The sequence below is a fragment of the Podarcis vaucheri genome, assembly GCF_965113315.1.
Source record: "Podarcis vaucheri genome assembly, chromosome: 7".
Classification (NCBI taxonomy): Eukaryota; Metazoa; Chordata; class Lepidosauria; order Squamata; family Lacertidae; genus Podarcis; species Podarcis vaucheri.
Window position 1 is genome coordinate 2,571,227 of NC_138765.1, and position 24,510 is coordinate 2,595,736.

At 47.1% G+C, this 24,510-nt stretch overlaps 1 protein-coding gene and 1 long non-coding RNA gene across 3 annotated transcripts in view; both read left to right on the forward strand.

Annotated features, from left to right (window-relative positions):
* Positions 1 to 669: 669 nt before the first annotated feature.
* Positions 670 to 2,447, forward strand: LOC309537047. Its single transcript, XR_014221789.1, has 2 exons — positions 670 to 2,156; positions 2,210 to 2,447. It is a non-coding gene; the product is annotated as an uncharacterized lncRNA (long non-coding RNA).
* A 1,176-nt stretch (positions 2,448 to 3,623) lies between these two features.
* SYNE4 (spectrin repeat containing nuclear envelope family member 4) overlaps positions 3,624 to 24,510 on the forward strand; it is a 28,536-nt gene continuing 7,649 nt past the window's right edge. The window contains exons 1-8 of one of the 2 annotated variants that reach the window (XM_082231142.1): positions 3,624 to 4,475; positions 8,663 to 8,965; positions 9,803 to 9,953; positions 13,705 to 13,881; positions 15,565 to 15,702; positions 19,224 to 19,418; positions 21,759 to 22,017; positions 23,934 to 24,031. In XM_082231142.1, the coding sequence (XP_082087268.1) occupies positions 8,826 to 8,965; positions 9,803 to 9,953; positions 13,705 to 13,881; positions 15,565 to 15,702; positions 19,224 to 19,418; positions 21,759 to 22,017; positions 23,934 to 24,031 (1,158 nt within the window). In that variant the 5' untranslated portion in view covers positions 3,624 to 4,475; positions 8,663 to 8,825. The remainder of the gene's footprint in view (positions 4,476 to 8,662; positions 8,966 to 9,802; positions 9,954 to 13,704; positions 13,882 to 15,564; positions 15,703 to 19,223; positions 19,419 to 21,758; positions 22,018 to 23,933; positions 24,032 to 24,510) is intronic. The other variant, XM_082231143.1, reaches the window with a different exon arrangement.

Sequence of the window (24,510 nt, forward strand, 5' to 3'; positions counted from 1 at the left end):
CTTCTTTCGTTTCGCTTTTACTTAGTGTCAGATCACCAACATCCATAGAGGTAAACACCAGGTCCAAGGCATGTCCACGGCTATGGGTTGGGCCAGACTTATTCAGGGACAGCCCCATGGAGGCCATGCTTTCCACGAAGTCCCGAGCGGCCCCTTGTAAGGTCGTGTCGGCATGGATGTTAAAATCCCCTAGGACGACCAAGCTAGGTGTCTCCAGGAGAACATCCGCCACGACCTGAAGCAGCTCGGGCAGGGAATCCTTGGCGCAGCGGGGAGGTCGGTACACCAAAAGGAATCCTGTACTGCCCCTATTGCCCAACTTCCAGAACATGCACTCAGAAAACTGGGTCTTCCCAATAGGACGCCTGGTGCAAACTAATGACTTCCTAAAAATCACTGCAACCCCCCCTCCCCGCCCACATGACCTGGGTTGCTGTGCATTAGAGAAACCTGGTGGACAAGCAGCGGCAAGGACAGGCCCATCTGCTTCATCCAACCAAGTCTCTGTTACACATGCCAGGTCAAATCCTCCATCCATGATCAAGTCATGGATGGCAGTGGTCTTATGAATCATTGACCTGGCATTGCACAGCAGCACCTTCAGGTCATGTGGGTATCCCTTGCTGATTCTAGTATCCATCCGGTCAGGACCAGACCCGGAGGCAGATAAAGATGCTGATGGATGCCACAAGGGAGTTTGCAGGCACTGACGGTCAACTGATTGCCGGGGCCTGCAAAGCCCTGCACTTTGCAAGCCCACAAGGATCATGTCATAGTGAGGGCTTGCAAAGGGTCTTTTTGCTTTCATGGTCTGATTGCAAACCGCAAGGGTGCAAACATTGTGGTGCCAGGTGACTTACAAGCAAGCAGTGAGGGAGATCTATCCTGGCCCTGCTATACAGGACAGAAGTCCAGTGCCTGGCCTGTAGAACTGCAAATCTGGGCTATTGGATAGGTTTCCATCTCCTGGTTTTAACATGTTGCCCTACATTGCTCCTTATCCATGCTAGTTCTGGCTCAAAAGACCGTTTCAAGTAAGGCACATTTCCACTCTTGGAAATATTTTATGAGGAAGTGCTAGCTTTGAAGCTGGGACATTAAAATAAATGACTTGCCGGGCATGTGCTAACGTCATAAAGGTTTTGTGTGTGGTTCTTGCAAAACCCTTGTGGTTCTGAAAACCTTTGAGATCAAATGAGCTCCTTGTGTTTTGCCCCAAAGACTAAATCCACACTATTGTGCCTGAACTTAGCACTCCAAAGATGCCCTGAATCCCAGGGTACATTTCCAGTCTTCCGTCGGGGCATGTCAAAGCATCGTTTGCAAGGCTGACTTCAGCACATCGCAGTCAAGTGGCGAAAAATAAATGTGAAGTCAGATTTAAAGATAGCTATGGGGTGAAGAGGTTACTGAGATAAAACAGTAGAAGAAAAGAGAAAGTCCATCTACAATGAGACAAAGGAGGAAATCTTACAACATCCAGATATACTGCTGACCTAGAGAACTGTATGTCTGATGCACTGGAATACAAAATAAAGTTCCACCAAATAAGAAATTCCCTTTTAATAGGCGTATGTTATGGGTAATTTTTTGTCCAGTTATGGGTAAATATTATTGTACCAGCCTGGCAAGCTAGGAGAGTCAAGCGTTTCAAAGTCTTCCATAATAATAATAATTTATTACTTACACCCCGCCCATCTGACTTTGTTGCCCCAGCCATTCCAGCATAATATAAAAACACAGAGAATCATCAGACGTTAATACCTTCCATTGCCAGGACCGTGAATGTGTCGGGGCTGCAATTTGGCCAGGTGCAATCAATAGAAATACTGTAATAAAAGAGGTTTAGGTTGGACATGTTTGTTGGGCCCATGAAACAGCGATCGGAAGGACGTCACCTGAATATTATGGGCTTTCAATGTTATTTGGCCAAGGCTGAGCTACTGGCCTCGTCTTCGTTTGTGGCAACCCACACCAAAACCCCTACTCAAAGGATTCTGATAGGGAACCCATAAGAAAAGGAAGCAGGTCCATGGGGATGGATTGGGCCCCAGTAACCTCAGCTTGCCCTCCACCAGGCCCCACCTGCCTCAGTTCTTTATTACGTCCAGTCCATGGGAGCAATGCCTATCAGATTCTTCTTCCTTAGCCTCAGTGTTGCCCTTGTAGAACTGAGCAGGGAGGAGGATGGGGCCAAGCCTAGAAGGAGTTGGCTCTGCCTGTCATTGACTCTGGCTCCCCCTACTGTCCGTCTCCCTGGCTTCTGCCCTACCAGCTCCAATGGCCACCAGCCCTTTGCTTCTGGGGCTTGTCTTGAGGGGAGAAGAACCAGTAGGGCTTCTGCAGCTGTACATTTTTGTACACGTAGGAAACCAGAGAACTTCAAAGGCTTAAAATTTGGGGCGTTTTTCAACATACAATGAATTAAAAATACATATATTTCTGTATGGACTGTTGCCTTGCATTCAAAACAAAGCTGTCCGGATTCAAAGCATCTTGTGGTGCGACTGGGACACAACGGGGCCATTGCAAAATCTGCAGCAGATGCAACAGCGTCTGAGGCAACTGTGTGCAAGGTTTTGTGGGAATAAACAGGGTGGGCTCCTGAGAGAGCCTGTTTACTAATTAAACACATTTCTAAGCTGCTTAATATTTTGAAATCTCCAAACTATATGCAAAAAGAGAAGACATGGACAATGAAACAGTGTTTTAAACAGTTACAGCATAAAAACAGGAATTCACTAATAACAGGGTTCAATATTATGTGTCAGGGAAAGCCTGGGCAAAAGATACGCCGTCTTTACAAGAGGTCTGATGCAATTGTTGGGCAATGCTTCAAATGTGGTAGCGAAAAGGACCTTCCACAGTGCAGGGGCAACAGCAGAAAATGCCCATTTCCAGGTCACTTCCTTCTGATATCCTATGGTCTGGTGTTGTTTGCTATCAAGAAATGGAAACAGCCAGTTCCATCCTGGTTCATAACTTCACGACGTTGATTATTCCACTTGATTAAGTTTATGGCATACTGTTCATGCGGCTTATCCTGTCTGGCAAAACAAGGAGCCACCGTGCACCTATGACTTTGTTGCCTTCTGCATCTGGGCTGTGGGTTAAAGTGCACTAGACTAGGAGGCCTTTAAAATGTACACAAACGAAAAGGTGCCTATTTATTTATTCTGCCTTTGCTAGCAGTTAAAAACAGTTTTATTCAAACAAGCATTTACTGGCCTCGGTTGCCCAATATTTTATTGCGTGTTTCTGCTGTTGTGCGTTAATTGTACTGTTGTCAGTGGAGGCTGGTCCTTTGGAGGAAATTTGGCACTGCTCCACCCCAGCTCACCCAGCCCTGGTCCCCAGCTGCCTGGTTCCAGTCCAGGGGGTGGCACTGGCTGTGAACTTCCTCCTCAGGGTTGCCCTGGTACAAGGAGGAAGATGGGATGTCACTGGCTCTGGCTGCACCTAAGGTTGGCTCTCTCTGCTTTCTTCCCTTCCAGTCCCAAGCCACTTTTAACGCCATGCATTTAATGCGCAATGCTGCACAGTGGTGTCCAAACTTTTTTCCAAAGAGGGCCAGATTTGATTAAGTGAATGGCCATGAGGGCCACCCAAAGTTGTTAGGCTTTCACCAGCTTCTGACAGACACATGGAGTTGGGGGCACAGTTGGGTACCTGCAGCAGAGATCTTAGAAATTTTGCCTGGAAGCCATCTAGCTTAGGCAGGTCCCTTGGCAGTCACTGATAGCTTCCTCCTCCACAGATTTGCCTCATCTTCTTTGTACAGCCATTCACATGAATGGGGAAGAGAAGGCCACCATTTCTCCTTATTTGCTGCGTGAAGATGTACTTTATTCCCTCTCTCTCGCCTCTTCCTTGGTCACTGCAGCCCTTGTTTGCACGGCGCAGAGTGTGTGCTTTATTTTTTGTTCGTTGCAAAGGGAGAAGAAGCACCTGGCTTGTCCGAGGGAGTGCACCGATGGGTTGGGCTCCCTCCCCACACCCCCGTGTTACCGTTGGAGAATCAAATTACCTGGCAACCCTCCCTGCTCCTGGTTTCTCTTTGTGCAGGTATCTGCAGAGAGAGAGAACACAGCTCACCTGTTGAGGAGGGAGGGCGGAAGTAGGAGGAGGAGCGGCAGAGGTTTGGGGCAGACGATTTTGGGGTTGCCCTTTTCAACCCTTCGCTTGCAAAGTCCATCCCCTTTCTCACCGCGTCGCTTCTAGGTCTCCATCCATCAAGGTGTGCGCGCCCTGCAGAGGAAAGGATGGAGTCAGCTGCGCCTGTTGCGCGTCCCCCTCTCTGGGTGATGTGGCAACCGCGCTAGGACACCTGTTTAATGATTGACAGGCGCGCGGGAGAAATGCAAAAGGTCAGGCTGTCGATGCAGCCTCCAAGCTTCCCGCAGACACTGGGTTTCGATCTGGCGGGGATCGCTGAGCTGGGCTGCTTTGCGTGACTCTCTAGAAAGGCAGTTCAGGTAAGTCGCCACCTGCCCGTGCCAGCTTTCCAGGCTGAGGCTTATTGGCCCCCGGCGTGAAGTGAAACCTTCTACCTGCTCCTTAAATTGCTGTCAGGGTGAGAGTGAAGTGCCCTAAAACTTGGCAGCGTTTCAGTCTCGGTTTGCATGATGTCAGACTGCAGTCTTACAGTGCAAGCCCAGCCGCGTCTACTTGGGAGGAAATCCTGTTGAATTCAACGCAGCTTGCTCTCACCTCTCAGGGAAGCGGGGTGAGGATTGCAGCCTAAATTGCTGGATTGGATGATGTGAAATGCAGTTTATTAAGGAGTCCGAATCAGGCTAGTAGGATGGCACCTTAAGAGCACATTTGGGGCTGTTTTGGTTTCAGTGCATTAAGAGTAAATAGGCAATGAAAATAATAAAGGAGCAGCAATTTGTGTTTTATTAAATTTTGGGTATTAAATTATTTGCTTCTTGCAGTTCCTTCAGCTTTTTTTTTTGGGGGGGGGGAGAAGCACGCTTCTCAAAATGTCAGATAATTATAGAGAGGCAGTGTTTACTCAATGGCAAATGAATCACACTCTGTGCATGCTTGTGGGCTATCTCACAATCTCAGGTATTGGCATGCTGGCGTTCCTGAAAGCAGTTTCTAAAGCTGAGCCATAGTACTGGAGGTTTGTGTAGGTCTGGAGAAACAGACAAAACCCGAACCTTTGATCAATTTCTGCCATTTGAAAGCATGCAAATATTGGGGGTGTATCTAACTACTGTGCCTAGTGAGGGGACTGGGACCAGTTTGGAAAACTACAATGATGGGGTGAGGCAGAGAGACACAACCTGTTCCATCTTGGGAAATCAAAATATGCTAGAACAATATGTTTGTTGGACTTCTTGGTGGCTGTTTGACCTATGTGAAATCGCAGACAGCAGTCCTGCAGGTGTGGCACACTCTCTCTTGCTGCTAAATTATGGGATCGACACGGCACACAGTTACCGGGGATAGTTTGCAAAGTCATTTTGGCAAGAGGTTTATTTTTATAGGAGCGGATTTTCACCAGAAAGGTTGCATCAAGATTAAAGGTGGATGAGGAATGCAGGCTCGCATTTTGACGGCAACAGCACCATGTGCAAAAGTTTTCATGCAGAAGAACCACAGCAAAACATTGTCCAGAGACACTCTGAAACCCTGAAGAGCTGCTTGCGGTCAGTGTAGACAACACTAAGCTAGCTGGACCAAAGCCCTATATTTGAAGAGAGTTTCCTGCCTGTGTGTCTGTGGTGCCGTTTCAACTTTGAGGAATGCCTTTTTCTCACTCTGGCTAATCAAACCATATACGGTATTTCCTCTGGCACCTTCAGTAGCTTGGACACTCAATTTTGGAAAACGAGATGCCTCCGATCTACCTAGAGACCACAGCTTTTGGCACGGATTCTGTGCTCCCTGATCCCAGGCAGGCGTGGACACCTGTGGGGGAAAGAATGAATTCTGTGTATGCTTAGAGCCACTGTCCTGTTTACTGTTGCACCCCACAAACTCTGGATAACAGATCCCTGGCTGGAGCGCCCTGGCCAGCCCCTTTGCAAGGTGCCTGGCCTCAGCTACGTGCCAAAAGAGAAGCCAAGCAAACCTCTGCGTACACCGATACGTGTTTGCCAAGTCTTTTGGCAGGGGACGCCGCAGACGACCCAAGGGAAGCTGCCGCTGTGCTTGCTTTGGTGCCGCAATAATTCTGCAAGGGCCATCAGGGAAACACGGTGTTTGTTTTAGCTGCAGTGAGAATATTTGCAATATTTGAAAAAGTCACAAGGGCTGATAAGGCAGGGCACAGAGAGGGGGGCATCTTCTGGCCTGAGCATAAAAGGGAAGGAGGCTGGCATTGTTCCCAACCATTTCCGTGGCCTTTTGGGAGGTAAAGAGAGCCAGGTGGAGCTTAATTTTGTTAGGCGTTAATTCTTTTTTTCCAGGGCTAATCATAAGGACAAAAGTACCTTTGAGAATGGGCAAAGTATCTTCTTTCTTTCTTTCTTACTAAAGATTAGGAGAAATTGACGGAGCCTGGTTTTCAGATGTGTTGGGCATCCCTGAGGGGTTGATGTTGTAGCTTCCTGTTTATGTTGAGAGCAATGGCTGTTGCTCAGTGCTATCAAGCATAATGCATGCAGAATGTCCCAGCTTCAAAACTTAGCAGCACACCCAGGTAGGTCAGAGAGAGAACCACGGTCTCAAGCCCTGAAGAGCAGCTGCCAGTAGACAAGACTGAGCTAGTTGTACCAATTGTCTGGATCTATATAGGGAAGTTGTATTAAATTTTGGGCAGGCCTAAAGAGAGAGGGAGCGGCCAGGGTGATCTCAAACCTATCTGACAATTGCAGACCTCAGGCTGGTATGCAGGATGAGACCCTCCCTGCCCGCAGACTGTCTTGCCAGAGTGGTGCAAGCTCTGGTTATCTCCCGCTTGGACTACTGCAATGCGCTCTACGTGGGGCTACCTTTGAAGGTGACCTGGAAACTGCAACTAATCCAGAATGTGGCAGCTAGACTGGGGACTGGGAGTGGCCGCCAGGACCACATAACACCAGTCTTGAAAGACCTACATTGGCTCTCAGGACATTTCCAAGCACAATTCAAAGTGTTGGTGTTGACCTTGAAAGCCCTAAATGGCCTCAGTCCAGTATATCTGAATGAGCGTCTCCAGCCCCATCATTCTGCCTGGACACCGAGTTCCAGCTCCGAAGGTCCTCTGGCAGTTCCCTCACTGCCCTCGGAGCTGGACTTCAGCGTCCGGGCAGAATGATGGGGGTGGAGACGCTCCTTCAGGTATACTGGACCGAGGCCGTTTAGGGCTTTAAAGGTCAGCGCCAACACTTTGAATTGTGCTTGGAAACGTTCTGCTAACAAAAGGCCTGCCCCCCCCCAAACAAAAATCCTGGCTAAGCCATGTGTCAGGGATTCTTCAGCTGTGATTCCTGCACTGCAGGGTGTTGGACCAAATAACCATTTGGGTTCCCTTTTCAACTCCCCAATTCTATGCTTCTATCGTTCCCCCTCCTGTTCTTTTCTTTTAACAGCCTCTGCTCAGACAGTGATTTTCCTGCCTCTTGCGAATCTTGGCTAAATTGCTACCTTCGCAACAAAACCCACTTGGTCTTTTCCTTCTAACAAAAGGACTGAGTCCTTTTCTTTCTTTCTTTCTTTCTTTCTTTCTTTCTTTCTTTCTTTCTTTCTTGGATGCCAGTTTGAAATGCCATCCCTCCCGCCCTCAATCCAGCACCTCAGAGCAGTATACGTTAATTGTGAAAACCACCACAGAAGAAGTGTGTGTGTGTGTGTGTGTGTGTGTGTGTGTGTGTGTGTGTGTGTAATCTGGCTTTGCAGCTTTCTTGCTAAACCTGACATTTCTTTTTCTGCTCTTCTTCCTGCCTTGATTGCCATTTTTGCTGTGCTTTGCAGAGTTCTGCTCAAAGGGATATTGTCTTGTTGGCAAAAGCTCAGAAAAGGGCGACCAAAATGATCAAAATGGGGGTGGAGTGGAGAATCGTAGAGTTGGAAGGGACTAGAATCATCTAGTTCTTTTTATATATATATAATTTTTTTGTTAATTTTCAACATATCATTTTCAACAGTAATTAAACATATTTTAACATTTTATACAATTTCTTCACTTCCATCAATCTCATCTGAAAATTTTCCAATCTGGACTGCATGAGCCTCTGTTACTGATCTCCTTTTATATCACTGATGGTGCACAGTAGGTGATGCGGGAAATTCTCAGCAGACTTTAAGATAATACTAATTAATGGGTTCCCTGAGCAATAAACCTCCCTGTGTTTATTTGCTTAGAAGCAGATATGTCGTTATGAACTTGGCTACCTAAGCGATAAACTAAAGGAGAAGGAAACTTGGATGAGGAAGGTTACTCTTTGCAGTGTCTGAATTTTATCTCTCTGCAATAAATAGGCCTTTGCCCTCGCCCTCAGAGTTTTTATTTCTTAGCGTGGTGATGCTTAGGTAAATGCACTCTGCACATGCCCAGAGTCCTATCTTGCGGCTCCCCCATCCCTGGGCTAAGCCTGTCAGAAATTGGATTTGACCCCTTTGTCTTTTCTTCAGATAGATGTTGATGTTCCCCCTTCCTCGAGATCTGCAACGGCTAATTTCTCTCTTTTCCTTTCGTTCTCTAAAATTTAACTGTGCTCCTTCTCAGAAAGAGTTGGCAGGCAGATCCTGAACTCACTCCACGAACCGACAGGCCGCCATGTGGCATTCATTGTTTCCCGCGCCATCTGCAAACTCTCGGACGGGGCTGACGCATCCTCCGCCACAGAGATAGTCAACTGAAGCCATCACACCAAAACTCTGGGCTGGGGATGCAGAGAATTGGCTGGAGGCAGGAAATGCCCCTTGATTTCAGCAACTGCCACGGATGTGCCACGCTCCGTGGAGAGCAGCTGGTGCCAGAGATGGCTGCTTGCGACCTTTCCACGGTGTCCGTGGAAAAACGCATCAGGTGAGCTCTTGAATAAATCTCCCTGTTTTTGGTTAGCGCACTAGGCTAGGCCTTTGGGTGAAGACCCACAGCCCCTCAAAAGAGGCTTCCTTGCCCACCTGGAAGCAAACTTAACATTTATTTCTTTATAATAATAATAAAAAAAATATTTTTTTATTTATACCCCGCCCTTCCCGGTTCAGAAAACTGGGCTCAGGGTGGTGAACAACAAATTTAAAACACTTAATTGATGCAACAAAAAACAGCATGAAACGTGAATAACAATAAATTCAGAATTCAGAAATCAATTTAGGGGGGAAATCCATCCAATAAACATTAGATGATCACCAGGGCTACCTGGCTAAGTTAGTCCTATTTGGGCCAGCGAGGAGGCCAGGTGAGAACTAGCTGATATGAAGAATGGTTGCAGTGTTTGGATATTTTTAGTTTAGAGAAAAGGAGAGCAGGAGGTGACAGGACAGAATTTCATAATATTATGCATGGCAGGATAGAGAAAATGGACAGAGAAGAGGTTTTATCCCTCTCTCTTAACGCGCAACGAAGCTGAATGTTGGAAGATTGACACAGAGTTAACCTGTGGAACTCCCTCCCACAGTAATTGAAATAACAGTTAGAGGTGTTTTTTTTTAAAAAAAAGCTATTTACAGGGTGAGTCCTTTAAAAGAGGCCCCGTGGATACAGAGTATACAGGGTGAGTCTCTTTTAAAAGCCTCGCCCTGTATAAATGTTTTTAAATTCAAGATGGGAGTTCTGGCAGGTGGTTGGTGGGGTGGTCCTCCTTCCCAGAGTCTGCCTTGGTTTCGTGTATTGACGGATCGATTCCTCTCCCTGTACCAGAGAGGAGCAGGCATGGCAACTCCAGAAAGCCTTCCAAGACTTGCTCTTCCGCTTCCAGGACTGGCTGTGGGCTGCCGAGCTGATGGCCGCCTCCCCAAACTCCTCGCAGGTGTCCTATGCCATTTCCAAGAAAGAGCTGCAAAGGTTCAAGGTAAGGAGGGACCTCCTGAGGGCCGGGTGGTCTGGCCCTTGCTTTGCATACACACCATGCCCTTTAAAGCACACTGCTTCCCCCTAAAGAACACTGGGAATTTTGTTGTTGTTTAATCATTTAGTCGTGTCCGCCTCTTCGTGACCCCCTGGACCAGAGCACGCTAGGCACTCCTTTCTTCCACTGCCTCCTGCAGTTTGGTCAGACTCATGCTGGCAGCTTCGAGAACACTGTCCCACCATCTCGTCCTCTGTCGTCCCCTTCTCCTTCTGCCCTCCATCTTTCCCAACATCAGGGTCTTTTCCAGGGAGTCTTCTCTTCTCATGAGGTGGCCAAAGTCTTGGAGCCTCAGCTTCAGGATCTGTCCTTCCAGTGAGCACTCAGGGCTGATTTCCTTCAGAATGGAGAGGTTGGATCTTCTTGCAGTCCATGGGGCTCTCCAGAGTCTCCTCCAGCACCAGAATTCAAAAGCATCCATTCTTCTGCAATCAGCCTTCTTTATGGTCCAGCTCTCACTTCCATACATCACTACTGGGAAAACCATAGCTTTAACTATACAGACCTTTGTCGGCAAGGTGATGTCTCTACTTTTTAAGATTGCTTTTCTCCCAAGAAGCAGGTGTCTTTTAATTTCGTGACTGCTGTCACCATCTGCAGTGATCACGGAGCCCAAGAAAGTAAAATCTCTCACTGCCTCCATTTCTTCCCCTTCTATTTCCCAGGAGGTGGTGGGACCAGTAGCCATGATCTTCGTTTTTTGGATGTTGAGCTTCAGACCATATTTTGCGCTCTCCTCTTTCACCCTCATTAAAAGGTTCTTTAATTCCTCCTCACTTTCTGCCATCAAGGTTGTGTCATCTGCATATCTGGAGTTATTGACATTTCTTCCGGCAATCTTAATTCCAGCTTGGGATTCATCCAGCCCAGCCTTTCGCATGATGAATTCTGCATATAAGTTAAATAAGCAGGGAGACAATATACTGCCTTGTCGTCCTCCTTTCCCAATTTTGAACCAATCAGTTGTTCCATATCCAGTTCTAACTGTAGCTTCTTGTCCCACATAGAGATTTCTCAGGAGACAGATGAGGTGATCAGGCACTCCCATTTCTTTGAGAACTTGCCATAGTTTGCTGTGGTCGACACAGTCAAAGGCTTTTGCGTATTAAAGCACACTGCTTCCCCCCACGAAGAACACTGGGAATTTTAGCACTGGGAATTGCAGTTCCTGGGATTATTCAGGGGAATCCGTGTGTTTTAAGTGTACTCTGTGTCTTACGCAGCCCTGAAGCTGCAGTTACACAGCTTCCCTTGCCAGGTACGCATTTGATAGCTTGGGATTTGCCAGCCCTTTTATCTTAAAGGAGCAGTGAGGGGCCAAAAATAGCAAATGAGTGAACAAATGAGGCATTTAGGAAGGATGGGCCACCTTTCTGAGGGGAGCCAGCAGGGGAGAGAATGCGCCTTTGTTCTCTTCCCCACTGACACTTTTGTGTGAATTAACAACTTTTGAAGCTGCAGCAATCCAGGTCACCTTGTGTGCGTGTATGTGCACGACAGAGAGGAACGGAAAGATGAGAACGGCGTGCTCAGAAATTCATAGCTTTCAAAGCAAGGCATCTGGACTGCCAGCCAGCAGGTTGAATTGCTAAAATGGAGATGGTTCTGGGACTCGCTTAATTTTGCGGTGGTGCGTTAATTGACATTGCAGCATCACTTATGACCAACACAACTTGCACGGAAATGTTGCAGGCGCTGTGACTTCTGCTGCTTCTGGGTTACACGTCTCTCCCCCTCGTTCTGTTTGCTCAGTATAGGTAATTTATAAAGCACCTATAATTTACTTATTTGTTTTATATCCCGCCTTTTTCTCCAAGGCGCCCACCCTCCTCATTTCATCTCCACAACATTAAGTCAGTGCACTGTGTGGGTCAGTGTGTGTAACCAGAAGGTTGGTGGTTCAAGCCCAGCCCAGGGATGGCTGTGGGCAAGATGCCTGCGTTTCAGGGGGTTGGACTAGATGGCCCTCGGGGGTCATTTCCAACTCTACAATTCTATGATTCTAGCTGAGAGGCAGCGAGTGGCCCAAGGTCACCAGCGCTGAGCTAAGCTTCATGGCCATGTGAGTATTTCAACCCTGGTTTTCCAAGGTGCTAGTCAACCACTGCATCACAATGGCTTTCATCACAGAACCCAGAGATCTGGAATAAATACAGGCCCCGCCCTCGGGCTTCACAGTTGAACTACAACTGTTCTCCAGCCCTGGCCATACGTGCTGGGGTTCTTGGGAGTTGTAGCTCAGGCAGTATTTGGAGGGCCTACGGTTCCCTCGCACCTGTTTCACGGTGAGTAAACGTCTGGGGAAGAGAGGGTGCACAGCTGTCAGACAAGGACATTTATAATAATAATAATAATTTATTATTTATACCCCGCCCATATGGCTGAGTTTCCCCAGCTGCTCTGGGCGGCTCCCAATCGAGTGTTAAAAACAAGACAGCATTAAATATTAAAAACTTCCTTGAACAGGACTGCCTTCAGATGTCTTCTAAATGGCAGGTAGTTGTTTATCTCTTTGACATATGATGGGAGGGCGTTCCACAGGGAGGGCGCCACTACCAAGAAGGCCCTCTGCCTGGTTCCCTGTAACTTGGCTTCTCGCAGTGAGGAAACCACCAGAAGGCCCTCGGCACTGGACTTCAGCGTTCAGGCACACTATTCAACTTCTAAGGATTTTGCCAGGGGGCTGATTTGCAAATCTGGGGACTGCCCCCGGGAAACAGGGACACCTGGTAACCTTACATTAATAACATTTTATCACCCATTTATTTGTTTTCAAGCAGCCTTGGACCACTTTGTAGGGAGGTGGGGGGCAAAGAATTTTGCCTGCTCTAGTCTCAATGTTCCCTGTTAACAGGGAAATCTGAGGGCTCCCTTGGACAAAAAACAAGGACACCAGCCAGGAATGGTGTCTCGTGTCTTTATTTACCCTGGTGGGGGGCGGGAACTCGCCACGCAAAAAACAAGGAAACCAGCCAGGAATACCAGAGCAAAACAGCAGCCCGTGGGCTTGGTCTTTCTTGAAGACTGTCGCCACAGGACTCCCACCTGGCACCAGGTGGAACAAGGTGGAAGTCCAGAACAAAAGAGCCCCAAAACTTTTATTAGTTGCTAATCCCCATGTTACACCCCCCCATAAAAACTACATCACTAATACATCACACTTACATCATGAAAGGGGAGATCTGAGCATCCTGGACCCTGCCCCATGGTTCCCCTTGCCCTCCACCAAACACCCATCAAGTGGAACAAAAGAGATCTTTACATTTCCCTGTTTCCCAGCCAAGTTCATCCCACCCTTTTGTCTTCAACTGGGTTTGTTGTTTCTGGAATGGCTACCTGTCCGGCACTCAGGTATCAGGATGCCAGGGATTATCCCTCAAGCAGAGGGGCTGCTGAGTAGCTGAGCTCATATGTCTATATGAATTTCTGAAGTTTTTCCAGTGAGCCAGTACAGAGATACATTTATCAGTGAATTCTTACATTTGGTATCGTGCAGCAAAGGCCCTTCAAATAGATAGGAAGAAACTGTGACGAAGTGTTTTGTGGGGACAAATCACAAAAGTCACAAAAGTGATTGTGCTGGTTTTGGTAGTGGGCTGCATGTGCATGACATCTGCTGGAGGGGCAACCCCCCCCAACCTATACATAAATTCCTGCAACATCCCCTCTGGCATTTTTCATGGCTCCTTTTCAGGTGCTACAAAGACAAGTGTCAGACAAGCTGCTTCCTCTGGAATCCTTAAACAGGCGATACCATCAGCTGGTGAGGAGCGGGGCCATCGGCCCACAGCTCCGGCCCACGGTGCAAGAGGTCAACCAGCGCTGGGACGACCTGCAGGCTCGGACGGCTGCCATTTGCAAGAGGCTGAAGGTGGGTCCTGGCGGGCGCTGGACCTTGGAGAGCCACACAGTGGCGTAGCGTGGGGGGTGCATGGGGGGCCGGCCGCACCGGGCGCAACATCTGGGGGTTAGGGTTAGGGGGCGCAAATCCACGGGTTAGGGGGTGCAAATTACTTGCCTTGCCCCTGGTGCTGACAACCCACACTACGCCACTGGGTCCACAGTCACCTTGGGGTCCACATTCTCTCTGGGACAACTGAAATATACTCGGAGTCAAGAGTGGATTTCATGCTCTTTATTCAGCTCATAGTGGTGAGGAGGAATGGAAGTTCCCCCAGAATGTCTGCTTTATATGCATTATTTACACAATGGGCCCCATGTGATTGGCTAATTCAGGGATTCTCCTGTAGGCCAATCAGGTTGCGGATTTACTTCCACCTGGAGTTGGATTGGGCGGCTGGTGTGGACCAATCTGACAGCTGCCTTCTGGATCCTATTGTTCTAGGACCAATCAGACTGCTGCCTTCTGGATCCTATTGTTCTAGGACCAATCAGACTGCTGCCTTCTGGATCCTATTGTTCTAGGACCAATCAGACTGCTGCATTTTGGATCCTATTCAACTCAGTACATAACAATAACCTTTCGAGGGCCACATGCCAGTGGTCTGTGGAGCAGCAAACCTGAATTTTAACTTTATACACTGGGCTGGTTCAGGAACACAGGAAGCTGTCAGATCTTTGCTCCATCTAACTCAGTACTGTGTACACTGACTGGCAGCGGCTCTGCAGGATTTTAGGCAGCCCTGTCTGGAGACGCCACAGACTGAACCTTCCGCTTACAAGGCAGACACCCAACTGCTGAGCTTTGGCTCTCCTATGCACATTCACAAACACCTGTCTCTCTCCTCCCTCCGTTGCCAGAGCTCAAGGATATATTATTCCACCCAAGGAAAATGGGACCAATGAGGGGTGTGTGTCTTGGGAAGGGTCCTGGGGGCCACATAGAGAGGTCTCGAAGGCCACATTCAAACCCTGGGACTGTGGCTCTGCAAAGGCGGCCACAGATGCGGCCTAGGACCCCCGTACCTACGGGACCACCTCTCCTGGTATGTCCCACAGAGGACCTTACGGTCTTGGAGATCCCGGGCCACAGGGAGGTTAGGCTGGCCTCAACCAGAGCCAGGGCCTTTTCGGCTGTGGCCCCGACTTGGTGGAACGCTCTGTCACAAGAGACTAGGGCCCTGCGGGACTTGACACCTTTCCGCAGGGCAGGCAAGACAGAGCTGTTCCGCCTGGCCTTTGTTTTGGACTCAGTCTGACCCTTATGTTCCCTCCCCTTATGGTTTTGATCTATGGGCTACTATTAAAATGAGGCTGCATTTTAAGTGGCATTTAAACCTGTATTTTAAATTGCGTGTCCCTGCCCCCCCATTATGTTTATATTGTAATTTTACTGGTATTAGCCGCCCTGAGCCCGGCTCTGGCCGGGGAGGGCAGCGGCTCTGGCCGGGGTATAAATAAAATTTATTATTATTATTATTATGACCCAGTGCTGTAGATCATGCATCATACGATTCCACAGGGATAACCTAGGCCATTTTTGAATAGCTGCTTCAGGGCAGATGTTCCTCCTACAATATTGTCCAGGTATCTCTTAGCTCTGTGAATAAAGGGCGGCGTTTGATAGGCTCTTTCCCTTCCTTCCCCCTGCCAGCATTTTGTGAACCAGTGGGAAAAGTTTGAGCTGGAGAAAGAGACCATCCGGGTGTGGCTGGTGGAGCTGGACCTCCGACTCACCGACGTGGAGCACTTCTCCGGAGGGACGTCGCTGGAGAAAATGATACAGCTGCAGGTAGGGAAAAAACTGAGGAAGGGGGGGAATCAAGAGTTTGCACTCTTGCCGTTTTCCCACAAGGCTACACGTTTCCCCAGGGAAACGTGATTCACCAAACACATCTGGAGTCTGGCGTCTCAGCTCAGGATCTGGCATCTTGAGCAGGGGGACATTTGCTGAGGAAAAGGTTTCTGGACACCTCAATGTTCTTGCAAAAAAATTAATAATCCATGCATGGATCGTGTCCAGCAAAAGCTCAGAGATTTATCTTATTAATTTCAGTGTTTGTTTTTTTAAGGGATGGTACTCGCCATGGGACGCGGGTGGCGCTGTGGGTTAAACCACAGAGTTTAGGACTTGCCGATCAGAAGGTCGGCAGTTCAAATCCCCGCAACAGGGTGAGCTCCCGTTGCTCTGTCGCAGTTCCTGCCAACCTAGCAGTTCGAAAGCACATATAAGTGCAAGTAGATAAATAGGTACCACTCCGGCGGGAAGGGAAACGGTGTTTCCGTGCGCTGCTCTGAATTATTATACCTAGGGGTTAATTTAACATCTAAAAATTTGAATTTATATAAGGACAATTATGAAAAATGTTGGTTAGAAATTAAAAAAGACTTAGAAATATGGTCAAATTTGAGATTATCAATGTTAGGCCGAATTGCAGTAATTAAGATGAATGTATTGCCTAGAATGTTATTTTTGTTTCAAACTTTGCAGATTATTGACAAGATGGACTGTTTCAAGAGGTGGCAGAAAGATATTGCGAAATTTGTCTGGCAGGGCAAAAAGCCCAGAATAAAATATAAAATATTAACAGATGCAAGAGAAAGAGGGGGATTTGCCCTGCCGGACTTAAAATTGTACTATGAGGCAGCAGCATTCTGCTGGCTGAAAGAGTGGATGCTCCTCGAGAATACAGATATCTTGGACTTAGAAGGTTTCAATAACGCATTCGGTTGGCATGCATATTTATGGTATGACAAAATCAAAGTGCATAGTGCCTTTAAAAATCACATTGTAAGGAAAGCGTTGTTCAATGTTTGGATGAGATATAAAGACCTGTTGGAAAACAAAACCCCTAGATGGTTGTCACCCTTAGAGGCGAAGGCCCATAAGAAAGTTAATATGGAGGTCGGATGGCCAAAGTATTGTGAGATTTTAGAACAGGATGGAGAGAAACTGAAATTAAAGAGCCATGAAAAACTAAAACCCAAAGTACAAGATTGGCTCCACTATTATCAAATAACGGAGGTTTTTAAACAAGACAGGAAAATTGGCTTCCAGGTGGAAAAATCAAAACTCGAGACAGAACTGCTAGAACCCAATACTAAGAATTTGTCAAGAATGTATAACTTGCTGTTGAAATGGAACACACAAGATGAAATAGTTAAATCAGCTATGATTAAGTGGGCACAGGACATTGGTCATAATATTATGTCTGCTGACTGGGAAAGGTTGTGGAACACCGGAATTAAATTTACGGCATGTAGTGCCTTAAAGGAAAATGTGATGAAAATGGTATACAGGTGGTACATGACCCCAGTTAAGCTAGCAAAAATTTACCATTTGCCTGACAATAAATGCTGGAAATGTAAGGAAACTGAAGGTACTTTTTATCATCTTTGGTGGACATGCCCGAAGATTAAGGTCTTCTGGGAGATGATATATAATGAAATGAAAAAGGTATTTAAATATACCTTTCTTAAGAAACCAGAGGCCTTTCTCTTGGGCATTGTCGGCCAATTGGTGCAAAAAAAGGATAGAACTTTCTTTATGTACGCAACAACAGCAGCAAGAATACTGATCGCAAAGTATTGGAAGACACAAGATCTACCCACCGTGGAAGAATGGCAGATGAAAGTGATTGACTATATGACATTGGCGGAAATGACGAGCAGAATTCGAGACCAGGGAAAGGAGACTGCGGAAGAAGATTGGAAGAAATTCAAGATTTATCTTAAGGACTACTATAAACTTGATGAAGTTTAGAATGTCGAGATTCTATAGAGAGAAAGGGTTGCAGTAATATAAGATTAGAATAAGAAAGGACTATGACGAATTAGAGTTGGAAAAAACATTTATAAGTTGCTATAAAATTTGGACATGAGGATGCAGAAAGGGGAGGTATGGGGAAGTCCGAGGAAAGAAGTTTATGAAATGACATTATGAAATTATACTTGTTTGTTTGTTTGTTTTCTTTTTTGTGTTTGTCTGTTATAAAAACTTTTGTAAAACTAATAAAAAATATTATAAAAAAAAATGAATTATTATTATTATTTATGTGACATTTTAGTGCATCTTTCATCTTTGTTGGAAACCGCCCAGAGTGGCTGGGGAAACCCAGCCAGATGGGCGGGGTACAAATAATAAATTATTATTATTTGCACTCTTGCAGTTTTCCCACAAGGCTACATGTTTCTCCAGAGATTCACCAAGTGCTTCTGGAGTCTGGTATCTCAGCTCAGGACCTGGCATCTTGAGCAGGGGGACATTTGCTGAGGAAAACATTTCTGGACACCTCAATGTTCTTGCAAATAAAAATTTTAAAAATCCATGCATGGATAGTGTCCAGCAAAAGCTCAGAAATTTATCTTATTTCATAATAATTTCAGTGCTATTTGTTTTTTTTAAGTGCTGGTACTCGCCATGAAGTTGTTACAGGAAGTGCCACAATTTAAACATTGGGGGGGGGGGAGATGTTGGTACTGCATACCTTTGAATACCCCCAGAAAAAGCACTGAATAAAAATTTATATTTTGCTTGATTTCTTTCTTTTCCCCACCCAAAAATTATTGGTTTTTCAAATTTATAACAAACATAAACAACATAAAAGACATAAATTTTGCTTGATTTCTTAAAAAAGCAAAAGTTTACAAATGGGGGGGGGGAACCATAGAATTATCAGTAAAAACAGTTGAAAACAGCAAGAAGAACTGCTGACGAAAGAAGAATGGGGGATGAAATTGATGGACTATGCAGAATTAGATAAATTAACAGGAAGGATTTGAAACCTGCGGGACCAGAGATTCTCAGAAGACTGGAGTAAATTTAGGGACTATTTGAAAAGCAATTGTGATGAACAGATTACGCTAGTAGGTTTGCAAGAAGTTTTGTAAGGTGAATTATTTGAAATATTGCAAAGAAGATAATGAGGAGAATTATTAGTTAAGGGCAATTAAAGGTAATATGAAATTAAGAAATGCAGAATAAGTGATAAAGAACGGAAAATCATCAGAGGTGTTGACGGAAGTCTAAAACTATTGTATAAGATGAGAAGTTATGTTGTATGACTGTTGGAATTGATATGTTAAAAAATTAATAAAAATGTATAAAAAATAAAACAGCAAGTTAAAATACTGTATTTTTAAAAAATTAAAATCAGCAGTAAACGAAAAACAGATGGAAATACACATCTAAAGCCATCCAGGTTGATGGCAGTCACTGCCTCCTATCATCCCTGACCACTGGTCCTACTAGCTAGGGAGGATGATGGGACTTGTAGTCCAAAACCCTTTGCCTCTCTCTTTCCTGACGTCCAGGCATTCCAGCAAGACGTGCAGGCCAATGCAGACCGCGTGGACCACCTGTTGGTGCACGGGGAAGCTCTGATCCAAAAGAGCCACCCTGAGGACGCGGAGGTCTTGGAGGAGGAGCTGCAGGACCTGAGCTGCTTCTGCCAGGAGGTCTTCCGCAGAGTCTTCCGCTTCCAGGGACGACTGGTCAGCATGCGGCTGGTGAGTAAGGGGGGTCCCCCTTGCTCAGGAAGAGGGAGAGGGAGTCCGATACGCCAATCAAGGCATTGGAGAAGGCGAGCCGCAGATTAGGATTAGGTTAAGCTCACACGTATATAATAATAATAATAATTTATTATTTGTTCCCTGCCCATCTGGCTGGGCTTCCCCAGCCACTCTGGGCAGCTTCCAACCAAATATTAAAATACAGTAATACCTCAAACATTAAAAGCTTCCCTAAACACAGCTGCCTTCAGATGTCTTCTAAAAGTTTGGTAGTTTGGTAGTTGGTGGGAGAGCGTTCCACAAGGCGGGCGCCACCACCGAGAAGGCCCTCTGCCTGGTTCCCTGTAGCTTTGCTTCTCGCAATGAGGGATCCGCCAGAAGGCCCTCGGAGCTGGACCTCAGTGTCCAGGCAGAACGATGGGGGTGGAGACGCTCCTTCAGGTCTACTGGGCCGAGGCTGTTTAGGGCTTTCAAGGTCAGCACCAACACTTTGCATTGTGTTTGGAAACGTACTGGGAGCCAATGTAGGTCTTTCAGGACTGGTGTTATGTGGTCTCCGCGGCCGCCCCCAGTCACCAGTCTAGCTGCCGCTTTCTGGATTAGTTGTAGTTTCCGGGTCACCTTCAAAGGGAGCCCCACATAGAGCCCCATGTAGATATATTCATTGCTTGGCGGCTGCAGGTTTTCTCTAGTTTTGAGAAAAGGCAGGAGGTGACATGATAGTTTATAAAATTTTGCAGGGCATGGAGGAAGTGGATGGAGTAAAGGTTTTCTCCCTCTTGCATCAGGTGAGAATTCGTGGACATCAGTGAGGTTGAATGTTGAAAAATAAAAGAGTTCGTTTGCAAAGTTCAGGGTTAATCTGCGGAACTCGCTGCCACAGGAAGCAGCCATGGCCACCCACTTGGCTGGCTTTAAAAGAGGATTGGACAAATTCGGGGAGGAGTGGGCTACTAGCCGTGATTTTTATGCCCTTCCTGCACAGCTGGAGGCAACAATTCTTCTGAATACCAGTTGCTGGAAACTACAGGAAGTGAGAGCTGCTCTGTGTTCGAATCCTCCTCGAGGGTTTCCCACGATGGCCGTCTGTTTGGCCACTGTGAGAAGAGGCTGCTGGACTAGATGGGTGTGGCGATCACACAGGGTCCCCGGACGGTCTATTGATCCCTGTGCCACCACTATGATCGCTTCCGCGCTGCCACCAACCCGTTTCTCTCGGGTGCACACTGAGTCCTGACAGCTGTTAACATTAAAACAAATAATCCAGTTTATTTTATAAGCCTTAGCAAGTTTATGGTTTCAGATAATTTTCCTTGTCAGTTTCTTAATCTTAGTTCCTGTACCAGCCTATAGCTTCCTAATAACTCTTAACTGATTATCCCAACTGTCTCTCTGACTCCTCCTGCAGTTTCTCTCACTCTCTCACATCAAAACTCAACCAACCCACAGACTTATCCTCCCTCTTCCTTCTCCAACTCCCAACTGACTTCCCAACAAATCCCACTCTAACTCCTCCCCTTGGGTTCCCCCCTTGCCAATCACTGCACACTCATTTAACCCTTTCCTTATGACCCACCTAGGAGGGCAAATGCCACAACGGGCCATTGGCCAGTTCCAGCAGGCTATGTCCATCAAATGATGACTTGCACGTCTGAATTGCTTGACAGAAATTGCACAGAAACCGCTACGAGGGTGCAGAATCCAGCCCCTTGCAAGTGAAGGGCACTGCTCAAGGGCAGAGCATATTTGCAGAGCATATCTCCAGGTTCAATCTTGGACATCTCTTTAGGAACCCACGGCACTGTATCTTGAAAGCACATGCAAAGCTCGTTCTTCCCCTCAAAGAATCCGGGGCTAAGCTGGGAATTGTAACTCTGTGACGGGAAAAGGACAGCGCTCAGAATTCTTCTAGGGAAAGGATGTGTTGCAAATGGGCATTGAAGGTGCAGTGAGTTTACTGCCTGAGATTTCTTTAAGTGAAAAGAATATGAAAAAAATGGATTTTTAACAGGTAAAAATTTAATGATATAATATATTAAGATTAAAGATCAGGATAAAATAAGGAGGGAAAGGAATTGCTGAACTAATAAATTGAACTGGAATACAAAAAAGGGAGGTATGAGGAGGTCCGGGAAACAAGTAAATGAAAGATAAGTGACAAAAAGATGGAATTGTTTTTAACTGTCTTTTATTTTGTATTTTTCTTTTTTCTTTTTCATTATGTAATATTGTGAAAACTTTAATAAATATTTATTTAAAAAAAAGAGATTTCTTTAAGTGGACGATAACTCTTCCATGTCTGCAGAGCTCTCTCTTTCTCTCCTACCTTGCCCCCAGGTCTTTGAGGACGAGTGGCTGTCTGACCGGGACAGCGATTTAGAGTCTGAGTCCCTTGCGGAAGAATCCCTGGAAGGGCCGCCCCAGCCTCCTGCTGCCCCCATGCGCCAGTCGACCCCAAAGAACCCCTCTCTGCACCGCCAGCAGCCAGCTGCCACTGTGGAGGCAAACGTGGATCTGGAGTGGGATCCTTCTGTGGATATAGGGGGATCTACGTCGCATGACGAAGAGGATTCCTCATACTGCAGTGCCATCACAGGTAGGCATGGCCTGGGAGAGAGGGAGGGCACCCCGCTTTGTGGGTATGGAGCTGGGTTGAATCATGACACAGGAACAAGGGCCCATCTGGTATGCAGGATGAGACCCACCCTGCCCACAGACTGTCTGGCCAGAGTGGTGCATGCTCTGATTCTCTCCCGCTTGGACTACTGCAATGAGCTCTACGTGGGGCTACCTTTGAGGGTGACCCGGAAACTACAACTAATCCAGAATGTGGCAGCTAGACTGGTGACTGGGAGCGACCACCAAGACCACATAACACCAGTCTTGAAAGACCTACGTTGGCTCCCAGGACGGTTCAAGGCACAATTCAAAGTGTAGAGCTTTAAAGCCCCGAACGGTCTCAGTCCTGTATACCTGAAGGAGCGTCTCCACCCCCATAGTTCTGCCCAGAAACTAAGGTCCAGCTCCGAGGGCCTTCTGGTGGTTCCCTCCCTGCGAGAAGCAAAGCTACAGGGAACCAGGCAGAGTGCCTTCTCTGTGGTGGCACCCGCCCTGTGGAACGCCCTCCCACCAGATGTCAAGGAGATAAACACCTACACAACGTTTAGACTATATCTGAAGGCAGCCCTGTCGTTGGAAGCTTTTAATTTTTGATGCTGTATTTTTGTTGGATGCCTCCCAGAGTGTCCGGGGCAACCCAGTGTGATGGGAGGGGTAGAAGAAATAATTTGTTGTTGTTGTTACTATTACTATTATTATTATTATCATCATCAACAGGGACAGGGGTGGCGCTGTGGTCTAAACCACAGAGCCTAGGGCTTGCCGATCAGAAGGTCGGCGGTTCGAATCCCCGCGACGGACGTCAAAGTGCAAGTAGATAAATAGATACCGCTCCGGCAGGAAGGTAAACGGCGTTTCCGTGTGCTGCTCTGGTTCACCAGAAGCGGCTTAGTCCTGCTGGCCACATGACCCGGAAGCTGTACGCCGTCTCCCTCGGCCAGTAAAGCGAGATGAGCGCCGCAACCCCAGAGTCGGTCACGACTGGACCTGACGGTCAGGGGTCCCTTTACCTTTTACAGCCATCAAACAGCACCTTCAGCTCTATGAGTCTTCCATCGCAGAAGAGGCACTGTGGTTAGGCTGTTGGGCTAGGACAGGCATGGCCAATCTTGGCCCTCCAGCTGTTTCAGAACTACAGTTCCCATCACCCCTGACCACTGGCCCTCTTAGCTAGGGACAATGGGAGTTGTAGTCCCAAAACATCTGGAGGGCCAAGTTTGGCCATGCCTGGGCTAGGACCTGGGACAGCAGGGTTTGAATCCCCACTCAGTCACAGACCTTGGGCCAGTTACTGCCTCGTAGCTGGGGCTGATGGGAGTTGTAGTCCTAAACATTTGGAGGGTGCCAAGCTGGGGAAGGCGCATAAGGGCTGGAAGTTGACTTTTTAAAGAAAACAGAAGCAGATATTCTGCTGTGGTCACTGATAGATTGGGCAGCAGCTGGATTCCTTTCACCTGTTTTTAAGGGAGCAGGGCATGTTTAGCCTGGAGAAGAGGAGGTTAAGGGGTGATATGATAGCCATGTTCAAATATATAAAAGGATGTCACATAGAGGAGGGAGAAAGGTTGTTTTCTGCTGCTCCAGAGAAGCGGACACGGAGCAATGGATCCAAACTACAAGAAAGAAGATTCCACCTAAACATTAGGAAGAACTTCCTGACAGCAAGAGCTGTTTGACAGTGGAATTTGCTGCCAAGGAGTGTGGTGGAGTCTCCTCCTTTGGAGGTCTTTAAGCAGAGGCTGGACAACCATATGTCAGGAGTGCTCTGATGGTGTTTCCTGCTTGGCAGGGGGTTGGACTCGATGGCCCTTGTGGTCTCTTCCAACTCTAGGATTCTGTGATTCTGTGATTCTATGATTCTATTCTATGATTCTATGTTTTGTTCTCCTGCAGGTATGGGCCAGTGGGAAGAACCTCGCTGGAAGTGCAGGCCTTCTGTTTGTGCATCCCGTTCCTTGCCTTTGAGATGCAGCAGCCAAGAAGACTTTTCTGTAAGCATTTGGGAATGGCCGGGGTGGGGTGGGTGGAAGAGGTCTTACTCCCAGGGCTTGGTAGGAGGAGAGAGCAGGAATATGGAGGCTTCACTTTTCTGCCTAAAATAGATATATACAGCAACAAAAGGATGTTTTAAGCTGGCCTGCTAGATCTAGTCCAGCACCCTCTTCTCACAGTGGCCATGCGTGGACTAGACCTGGGAGAGCAGGGTTCGAATCTCCACTCAGTCACCAAGCTCACCGAGTGACCTTGGGCCAGTTACTGCCTCGTAGCTGGGGTTGTAGTCCAAAACATCTGGAGGGTGCCAAACTGGTGAAGGCCATAAGAGCCAACCAGATGTCTCTTCTGTGAAACCCGCAAGCGGGACCTGAGTGCGAGAGCAACTCTCCTCTCTGGCGGTTTCCAGAAACTGGTACCCAGAAGCTGCCTCTGAATGTGGAGGGTGAGCAATAGCTATCCTGGCTAGTGGCCATTG